Source organism: Jaculus jaculus, chromosome 2 (assembly GCF_020740685.1).
Source record: "Jaculus jaculus isolate mJacJac1 chromosome 2, mJacJac1.mat.Y.cur, whole genome shotgun sequence".
In the NCBI taxonomy this organism is placed as follows: domain Eukaryota; kingdom Metazoa; phylum Chordata; class Mammalia; order Rodentia; family Dipodidae; genus Jaculus; species Jaculus jaculus.
Genome location: NC_059103.1, coordinates 99,300,300 through 99,311,810, shown reverse-complemented (window position 1 = coordinate 99,311,810; position 11,511 = coordinate 99,300,300). Strand labels below are relative to the sequence as shown.

Below are 11,511 nucleotides of genomic sequence, written 5' to 3'. Positions count from 1 at the left end.
GTGCCCTCAAATTGTAGCCATCCTTCCTCCACCTTTGACCTTCTGTGACTATTCTTAACACAGTAGCCAAAGTAGCATAGCAGTTTTATAATATACACTAGATCCTGTCTCACTCCATTCAAACACTATGATCTCCTTTCCCACTCTAAGTAGAAGTGAATTTCTTAACATTATACGTCTGCATCTTATCTTTCTTAAAATTCTATTAATTTTAGGGAATGAACTTCAGGCACAATAGGCTTCCTGCTGATTCTTGGACTTTAGGTTCATCCTTGTCACCAACGATGCTGTTGACTTTGCTGAGTTAACCATTTCTGACTTATTTCCCTGGCCCCCTTCAGTTCTGTTTAGTTCTTCTTGTTTAAGACATGGTCTGATACAGCCCTGGATGGCCTCAAATTCACTACATAGCTGAGGCTGTTCTTGAAATCATGTTTCTGCTTCTATATACTGCATGCTGAAATTACAGGTACCAGTAAGTCTAGCATCCTCCTTAAGTTCTTATTCCAACATCACCTTCTCAAGTTTTCCTAACTAGCCATATTACATATTACATATTACAGTTCTGTTCTTCAATGTCTCATCTCACAACTATTCCTAGCCATATTTCACATCCTAAATTGTATTTATAGTACATATTGTACTATCATGTGACAGATGTATATATATACAAAATATATTACACCATATATATATTTACTTTGTCAATATCCTCTGCTTTTTCACAAGAATGTCAATTCTTTGAGAACAAGGATATATTCTAGTTGCCTATGTGAATGGAAGGTTCATACCAATTATTTGTTGAGTGAGATAAATTATCAGTGGTTGCCTCTAATAGCACATGATGGATACATTTTACATAATAACAAAAGTTATGAAGGAATATCATTAAAAATGGAACTTTAAACTAGTTTTAAATAATGAAAAGACATTATCCAGGAGAAAAGAAAACTCTAGCTTAAGAGCAATATAAATCGATTGTTCCAAGATGCAAGGAAAATGTATCCTGTAAACATAAGGAGCACCAGAAACCCAAGTGGCTAGATCTTACACAGAAGAGAGAGACATGATACATGAGGAGATGGCAGGGTAAAATTGCAAAGGACCTTGTAGAGTACATTTAAGGATTAATTCTGAGAGTGATGAGAAACTACTGATGATAAGTATAACATCTCAAAAACTATGTGTGTGTGTAAGTTTTAGGCTGCTCACTTTCCAGGAGAAAATGTATTGATGCAGACATGAATGAGTGGGGTAGGATCACCAAGCTAGCAGTTTGGACTATGGTGGTTGTATCTTTCAGGTACTGGAACTTGTCCTCTTGGACTTTGTTGCCATTCTGGTCTCTTTGCCTTCACTACTTTATCATCGACTTTAACATCCAAGCAGTTGTCTAGTCTTGTTCTTGTCCCTCAGGTAACATGAGAAAGTTTTGCTTCACTTGATGCTTGCTCCATTCACAGAAGACATGTCCTATGGTTTCAATCTATTTGTAATATTTATCTCAGCCATTTAAGTTCCAAGGAGATATAAGTATGTCATGATCTATGTTTTGTTTCTGGTATATTGAATACATATGATAATACTTGCTGAAGGAATAAGATGTTGAATCAGTTACTGGTCTGCCAATACAAACAATTATAGAGTATCTCACTGATACACTGTGGACAACAGGGATTCATGAGATGCAGGCACTGTCTGTGTAGTTCATATATATAAACTACAGATGAAGTTATCTATCAGTAAGATGTGCACTTAAGGTACAAATACATAAATACCTCAATAGAATATAAATATACCCAAACATTCAATTAACTTAAAGATAAATAATGCATTTGAAAAACAAATTGAAAGCATAAATTTCAACATACTTCCTTAAGTGATTGAAAGGACATAATGAATTGGAGTGGGACAACACTAAAGAGCATATTAAAAACTTAAAATAATTCATGCAATTTCCCAAGATTCTGATTCCCATAGAATACATTATTGTAATATGCTGAGCCATCAAATTCCATTCAACCACTATAATTAAAGAATGCTTCCTATAACACTTTCTAATAGGGGGTTGGAGAGATGGCTTAGTGGTTAAGCACTTGTTTGTCAAGCTGAAGAGCCACCATTCAAGGCTAGATTCCCCAGGACCCATGTAAGCCAGATGTACAAGGTGACATACACATCTGGAGTTCATTTGCAGTGGCTGGAGGTCCTGGCATGCCCATTCTTTCTCACTCTATCTGCCTCTTTCTCTGTTTGGCACTCTCAAGTAAATAAAAATAAACAAAAAAAAATTATAAAACACACATGTACCTTTAGTTAATATGGGGCACAACCAGACTCTGTTGAATAAATAACAAAACAGAAACCAATTTGCATATACATATTCTAACCCATCTAACACAGGTATATGTGCATATATACACATAGCATATACATGCACACACTTCAATAATAAAGGTGTTGTGAAAGACTGAGAGAGAGAGAGAGAGAGAGAATTGGGACACCAGGGACTCTAGCCACTGCAGAACTCCAGACTCATGTGCCACCCTGTGCACACGTGCAACCTTGTGTTTGTAATAACGTTATGCATCTGGCTTATATGGGATCTGTTGAGTCAAACATGGGTCTTTGGGCTTCCCAGGCAAGCTCTTTAACCATTAATCCATCTTTCAAGCAAAACAATGAAGTTTTAGATGAAATCATAAGGCAAGTCATAGCAAAATAAGAAAAGTTCTTGAAGGATACATGAAATAAGAACTTTTAGCTATACATGTTTTATGATAGTATCAAAGGATAATAAGTAAAATTTAGATGATTTTCCTAATCTCCCCACTGTAGAATTTTCATTAAGCCATGGGATTATTTTTTTAGAAAAGTCTGTCATCAGAAAATCATAATTGCAACCAGGCCACAAGATTCTCCTACCATACATTTTAAAGAAGTTATGTAATCCAGTTAAAACCACTTTGTGGAAGAGGTGATGGAAAGACTGTAAGAGCCACATATTCAGATGTCATGCCCACAGGCATTGCCTCCCCTCAGTAACTGACTGCTGCTCCCACCATGCATGATCCACAACCCCATGGGGAATACCAGCAACCCCATAGAATGGAGGCAGGGAGGAGGGAAAAGATGGTACAACACGTGATGTAAACATAGTTTGAACTATAGCATTCCATTACCAATTTTATAACACCTGTAAACCACACTCATTTTTGCTGTAACACTAGAACAATGACAAATAAAGAGATAACTTGGTTAACAGATCAAATATATACATTTAGAAACACAAAGTAGATCTCGAGCAAAGATGTTCAAAAGTCCCAACCAAAATTTCATAACTTATATAGTGCATGTAAATATAGCCTTAAATTTGTATTAACTGGGCTTAATTTAAACATGTCCCCCCAAATAGACTCAAAATAAAGAGTGGGTAAAAAGGGAATGTAGATTTTGCATAAAACATAGAAACAAAATTTTTTACCACTACATTTGAAAAAACCAAATGCCATATGTTTAGAAATGTTAAAAGTTTATTTAATTTTATTCAATGTTAAATGAATTAACATTCATTCTTTCTCTCAAATTTTTGGGTAATTTAAATGATCCCAAAGAATTATCTCATCATTATATATGAATATTCAGGTAACTTGTACCCTTGCCAATTTTAAGAAAGTGCTATTTACCAAATTCTAATTCATTATACCCAACATGTTGTTGCTTATACCACAATTCCATAAAGGCACATGACAACTTACCTGAGAAATTGTTGTATGTACATGTTTGGGAGTTCTTCTAATTCAAATAAGTCTTCTTTCTCATCCTATATAATCCAGTTCTGTTCCTCCAGCTGATATTTTATATTTACAAAGTTTTTATATGTACAGAAAACATTTTGATGTTCAATACATTTATAAAATTCTTCTACTATGATACTATATTCTACGGACATTGAATCTTTCAATTGTAATTGTATAAAGTTCTGTGCTTAGAACTATATTAAGAATTTTCAAGTTTTAAAGCAATGTTTCCATAGGATTTTTGTACTTCAAAGGCACCAAAAAATTTAGACCTTTGTACTAAGAAGTAAAATAAGGTAAGCACATTCATCATCAACCTATGAACAGTAGGAGTGGATAACAATGTCCCATGGTAAAAACCAACACAGTAAGAAATGTGAATTAACATGAAATGAGAATGGCTGAAGGCAGAATCCCTGCATGGCACATTTCTTATACAATGTTTTCAAGCACTATCACCAGGACTGTTCACTCATGAACAAGGAAGGCCTATAATGTTTCTCTTGGCACATTTATAATGGAAAAGATAAGATAAAAGTGGGGACTCATTCAGTTCTTCCTCAATATAAGAATTTTTAAAAGTCTTCTAAAGTTTTCTAATCATCACATTTTTCTTTTATTTGTACCAATATTCATGTTCTTTGTTTATATAAGAAAAAAACATATATAAGAATACACAAAAAAGGACAACAGAATTTTTCTGTAAGATTTGTACACAGCTTCATGCCACTGAGGTAAGGACAAGTGAGGGGTTATACATTTTATGTCATAAACAATACTAGATTCTCAGAACCATTAAGTAAAATCCCACAAATAAAAATCTGTCCGTACTTTGAATACTAAATTCCTTTATTCAACAACACAGAAATTTCACAAAAACAACTTTACTGGGCAAATTGAAGTGATTTTTAAATTTTTTTTTTTACAGTTTTGTACATGCCCCATAAGTGATATTCTTTAATAAATACACTGTTTTCCAAAACTGCTTTTTTAAATAATTGCACAAGCATACATACACCTTACACAAATATCTATTAGAAAATTTAATAGATAACTGCACAGTTCAGAATAGGAGAACACTGTGAAAGGAGTACATTTTGCGGCCCATATCCTGAAATATCTGACTATTTTTTCAATGGTGAAAATGGAATCCCTCCTAACACAGTAGCTGTGTTTGATTCACTGTGAATACAGATCTCAGTGTGAAATGCCAAATTTAATAAAAACAAAAGCTGAAACATTTAGCTGTTACATGAGAACCAACTGTTTGATATCACTGTGAATCTAACCATGATCAAAGACCCACTATAGCTTTGTTTGACCCTTAGTAGTGTGTTCATTTAACTGCTTCCCTTTTTTCATTATTTGATTACTGATGCTATCAGCTTAAAGACCTCATATGCTGTAGCACTAATTGTAAAACTTACATGCCAGGGGTCCTGGATGAGAGGAAGGGAGTATTTCTTTCTTTTAGTGATTAATATTCATAGTAAGCCCATCATTTCTTGTTGCATCTGACCATGTGTACAGGAAGGAAGTTGAGGGATAGGGATTAAGCAACCATGAAATATTTTCGTGTATATGCTTATACTGGGGGAAGGTAATTACTGTTTTCTTTCCCAAGTATAGATACAATACTACTTTGTGAGCGTGTTTCTACTTATACAGAGGTAGAGTCCTTTAGAAAACCACGTTTATCCGGAGGTCGGAGAAGACATTGTTTGCATTATATTTTTGATATCATAGTGCTGAGTGACAGCTGAAATAAACATTTGCTCAGTCTGCGCACAAGAGGCCCAGGTATCGTCCATACCCCCTCAAATGCTGGCAGAGCATGGTATTGCCTTGAGAAGGCAGAACAGGTTTTTTTTTTTTTACTTTCTGATATGCAATTTTTAAGTTGTCTATATACAACCTCTAATTTGAGTTCTTAATCCTAAATTTATTTGCTATTGGATATGTAGCACACAGGAAGCAATTTTAAAATGTTATTTTTCATTGGTATTTTAGAATAATGAAAAATGTAAGCCTTCAAGTTAATAACAGAAGGTTACATAGATAGGCTTTGCAAGTTTTCAGCATGAGAACACTTGGGAAAGAAAACTAGAGAGAGTGATTTTGTCACCATCATCACTGAGTGCTCAATGTGGATTCCACATTGATACTTGGAGTTTAGGTAAAAGCATAAAGGTGAGTGGTATAGAATAGCAATAACCATAATAAAAACGTAAGAAAAGTAAAGAAAAGCTACACTGTTCCAATTTGGTACTAAGCATGTTTCTTTCATTTAAAAAAATGAACTGTCATGTAAAACACCACATTTTATAGTACACAGATTAGATCTTTAAAAAAAAACAAAAACACAACAAGACATGCAATACAATCATGTATTTTGGACTGTCCATACATTGCTATAAGATCATTATCATAGGCCTAATACAACCTGAATAGAAGTCTGTTTCATTTATATAATAATCATTTTACAAAATCAAGGCAAGCTTCCCATTCAAGTGTGAAAGTAAGTTTGCACTCACTTGTAGTTAACTAACAAAAATGTCAAACAAAAATAAAATAAAGTAACTAAAAAAAAATGGAGCAAAAATTACATAGCTCTCATTGGTCCTACTGCAGAAGTAGAAATTCTAATTAGAAACCCTCAAAGGAATAAACATCAAGTAGAAAATTATCTCAAAATCAATATATACCACATTTCAGCTGGTGATTCCTTGTCTTCTCTAAACATAGATAGGTATAATACACAATGAATTTGCCTCAGAAAAGTTTATTGACCACATGCTAGGCAAATCAAGTCACCCCTTGTTTTTCATGTTGGCATTTGTATATATGGAGTATACTTTTCCTCAAGTGCTCTAACAGTGATGTGCTCATCCTGTTTCCAGAAAACCTTTTATGTCTTATTCTCCATACAGAACTAAAACCAAACTGTAAAAAGTAATCACCTGCTAGTCTTTCAACCACTACATTTTCAACTTTTCACTATTACAGCACTCTCTTACCAAGTTATTTTTCTTCCAATCCATTTTGCTTATCTGTTGAACAGGCTTGTCGATGTAGTGGGCTACAATGACTAGCTCACAGATAAAGAGTAAAAATTGTAGTAACATGGCAACCTTGACATTTTATGTATTTTTGTTATTCCTAAAACTGAAAATGGCCCTTAGTGCCTAGGGAAAAATATATGTGCTCATAGGATAACCTTTGACACAGGGCTGTCCTAAAAAGATGAACTCAGCTTCAGTGAAGCATTAAGTCCATTGTGTGTAAGAGAGGACTATGATGAATTTACGAAGGCCCTCAGACTGGGGTCCTGCCTTCTTCGGAATAAACTTTGAGAGTCAAGAATTGGGGATGGATGTAAGAGAATATTTTGTTGAAAGACTAGAGGAAGACCACTGGTCCTACTGGGAGGCTATTAGAAAGGATGGTTAAAACACACACACACACACACACACACACACACACACACACACACCACACTTTTATGAATTTTTAAAATTATTATTAACTTAAAAAAATCCCCAGCCATGCTTCAATGTAGGCTTCTATGTATCCATGTTAAAAAGAAATCTTCCCATTTAATATCCCACATTGAATTAAAAACATTTGGATATTCTTATTTTCATTTTTCTTATTTCCCAAAAACAAATAATAAACAAATGTGTACAGGATGAAAAAATATCAGGCATGTATTTCTCCCTCTACGATCTGATGCTTTAGTCTAGAAAACACGTTTATCAATTAAAAAAAAATACAACTGATTCTGCATTTCCCAACTATTCTGCGTACTCCGCCTTACAGTGCAACCCAGGACACGTCAACTACACTAAGTATTTGGGAGGTATACCCTTCTGTACAGCTCATTTGTAAGCAATGCAAGTGCATAACCACTACTCTAATATAGTGCTCAAAAGATTAATTGAAACTTTCATAACATCTTCCCCTCTTATAACAATACAACTGAAGGTAACTGCTGGATGCATCATGATCTTTAAATTCTGCCAAACTTGTCATCAAGTCTCTCTGGAAAGATGCATGAAAACCCACCAGTGTTGTCTCTGCTTCTACAAACAACTGGCAAAAAATATTTAAAGCTAAAATTTATTGCTCCAGATTTAACTTGCAGAATCATACTGTTGTGTACAAACTGTTAATCTCCATAGATGCTCAGACATGATTGTCTCCTTGTGTCTAAACACACAAAATACAAGCTGCTATCTGTACAGTTTACAGTACTGAAACACATATATTTGAAAATGAAGTATAGATATGTACTTTGCAAAGATACATGATTTTACAGCAGGGGTTTACCCAAACTTATTTTTTACAGCCACTTTCAAAATAGACGACGACTTCACTAGTATAGCTAAGTTACATCAAAGAATCAGTGTATTGAAAGTAAACAGACTGGCCAATTCCTCAAGCTCACCCATTATTTTTAAAATGTCTTTTTTTTTTTCTTTTCTTCTTGCTTTTTGAAGAAACCTATACATAAAATGAAAATAATATCTGGATATTTTCTTCAATGGTGGACTAAGCAGTTTCTTAAAACAAGACATTAGTTTGCCCTTCATTTCCAAATGCCTTGAAAGTAAGAGATACTACTGCTTTAAAAGAACCATCGGAATGCCTCCGCGCTGGGAACAGGTGTTCTCTATGAAAAGAGAGAGAGAGAGAGAGCAAGAAAACAAGTTAAGCTTTCTTTCTGTCAATATAAAATTAGAATTTTCTCCCATACACTTCAGCAATATGTTTATTCATCCATATACCACATGATGGCATATACTCTAACATCTGAAAATAGAGGAAATGCTCAATCTTAGTATATTATGAAAATTAAACTATTCAATTTAATGCTAATTAACTACACATAATGACTACAACATACTATGGTCTTTAAAATATAGCAAGTAAATCCAGAAGTTCATTTAGCAATGATAATAAAGGAAATGACCAAGACTAAACAACAGCAGGAAGGGCAGCTTACCCCTGGTCCTTAAACTCTGTAGCTGCCTCATAGGATTTCTACGCCATTTCAAGTTGTCTTATATTACAACACACATCGATGGCACAATCACATAGTGAAATAGGAAGGGATTAATTTTCCTTGCTAACTTTCAAAGCTAATAATTTTCATGATGTTCTTTTGTTTAGTTTTCTATTTCAATAAAATTACCAGCTATGCATGCCATTTCCAAGACAAGACACATATGCACTATATACAGCTAATATGACTGCAACTGCCCACTACACCAAGAAAAACATAACCAAGCAAACTGAAATTTAGACCAACATATTGATGAACAAAGTCATAGTAAGTACATACACATATAATCTATATAAGGCTGATGTCAGAATTAAGTGAAGTAAATTTCTTTATGATGGAGAATTAACATGCCAAGTTAATGTTGCCAGATAAACACTTCCTATATGCATCTTAGGAAAATTTGATTAATACTTGAATTTTATATTTCAGAAAATGTGTGAACATTTCACTGTAATGCTCTAATAATGAAGGTTATCTTTTCCTTACTTTATACACATGGTTGATAATCTTTTATTGTAATAATGTAATCAAAAGCATAATAGCTTATTTACTCACTAAGATATTAGTTAGAAAGTTAAGTAAATAAAATAACCCTTTAGAAGGCTAATTTCTTTATATTATCTGTAGTGAAAATCATTTTTTTAAAAATGTGTCTTCACAACCAATAATAAACTCCAAAATGTTGAAAATTAGTAATTTACCATATTTTACATAAGTCAAGTTTGCACATATGTATAGAAAAATTAAAATTGTATTTTGTCAAATCACAAAATATCTGTTCTCAAAGTCAATACTAACTTTACTGATTTTCTTTTTACTTCCTTAGGCTGATGACTTAATTCATTTTTTCTTATTCTCACTGAATATACCTGGATCCTGCCATATGGTTTGGTTACTCTGAAAAATTCTATTACCAACTTTTAAAATTAACTTTTCAATAGTAGACATAATAATTTTATTTCTAGTTACATTGGCTTAGTTGTTCTTAAAAATTATATGAAGAAATAAGGAACATAAATAACATATCCATTCTGATATCCATAACACACAGATACACACAGACACACACACACACATATACACATACACACTCATGCATGCACACAGGAAATGAAACCTTAAAATTGTCTACCAGATGCTAGATTGCTTGTTTGATGCCAACCAAGGATAAATTTTTATAAGCATGTATAGTTATATAAATGCAGTCATTTTTAACAAGATAAATTAGTTCTAAGTATATCCATGCAATTATAGGTCTATGGTTACAGATCCATATATGAAAAATAAACATGTGTATATATATTCATATATATTCAATTAACAGTGATGCCAACTTACTCTCAATGCCAGCTGGAAACAAGTTTATAAATATATACTTATGTAATCCTGGATCTTGGTAAACATATATGTTTATCAAGATAAACAGAAAAAATACATAGAGTACATTTTTTTAAATGAGATGAAGTCCTTATGTCTTAGATAGACTTTCAAATCTGTTTTCCAGATTTACTCTTCTTCCATTCCTATACTCTATTTCCAATATTTGAAAAACAAAGCAAGCTTGCAAAATGCCACCTAGAGTCAAAGATCACTGTTATGAGGAAAAATAACCATTTCTCACTGCTTGCTCACAGCAAAATTTAGAGCAAACCTGAGAGAAGCAACACGTAAGTTTTCTAGACTAAAATGGTGTCATAAAGTAGCATTACGGTGATGCTCTTCTGTGAGTTCACTGTGAACTGTGGCACAGTGAGGCCAGTGTGTAGCCCCAGCAAGGAGGTAAACAGTGAGGCATGTTTTATATTTTTTCCTTATATTAAGATCTTCTCAGGTCATGCAAATGAAAATTGATTAGTTGGGAAGTCACCAAAAATATGTGAGAAAAATAAGAAAAGCCACCAGTGCATTAATTGCAACAAATTATCCATGTCTTCAACAGAAAGTTATCATAAGGTTTCCCTAACAGTTTTATCTTTGGGTGAAAGATACAGCTAAAACTCCTTAGTGCCCTGTGGTCACACAGACCTCCATAGATCTAAAGTGCAGTTCAGTTTTTATTAGGCTCATCAGAATTTACTTTAGGGAAAAACTGAGTTCTTTGCAGCCAAGCCGACTGAAAAATTCTGTTTTCATATAACTATTGGCTTAAATTACAGCTTTCTGGTTACTCTGTACAAATTTGAGCGCACACCTCCCTGACTTTGTCAGCTAATGAGGTCATCTTTGTAAGAAGACAATTGTCACTGAAAGGGCAGCTTAGCAGACCAAGAGGGAGAATTAAACACTCTGACCAGCTACTTCTGGGTTATATAAACTCAAGGTCCCTGCTGGGGAATCACACTCTTGATGAGATTATGGTGACTTTTTTGGATCTCAGTGATTCTTGCAGGGAATAGTTATCCTGAGTGACAGGAAAGCCAGATTCCTCTGGAAGAGAAGGAACAGGACTTAAAGGGCAGAACTGAGTTGAGCACATTGTTTCTGGAAGTCTTCACTGCAGGTGGGAACACAAATCCCAGTCTGGCTCCAGGAGGCCTATGGAGAAACCAGTAGTCTCCCATCCCACCCACCCTGCCTCATTCTTCCCCACTGCTCCACAATGATAAAGTACACCTTAGGCCAGGCACATCATGACCTTTAAGCTTC

At 34.1% G+C, this 11,511-nt stretch overlaps 1 protein-coding gene across 3 annotated transcripts in view; it reads right to left on the bottom strand.

Annotated features, from left to right (window-relative positions):
- Nucleotides 1-4,628: 4,628 nt before the first annotated feature.
- Nucleotides 4,629-11,511, bottom strand: part of Cxxc4 (CXXC finger protein 4) — a 28,299-nt gene continuing 21,416 nt past the window's right edge. For all 3 annotated transcript variants that reach the window (XM_045144767.1, XM_045144768.1, XM_045144766.1), the window contains one exon: nt 4,629-8,472. In XM_045144767.1, coding sequence (XP_045000702.1) covers nt 8,428-8,472 — 45 coding nt within the window. In that variant the 3' untranslated portion in view covers nt 4,629-8,427. The remainder of the gene's footprint in view (nt 8,473-11,511) is intronic.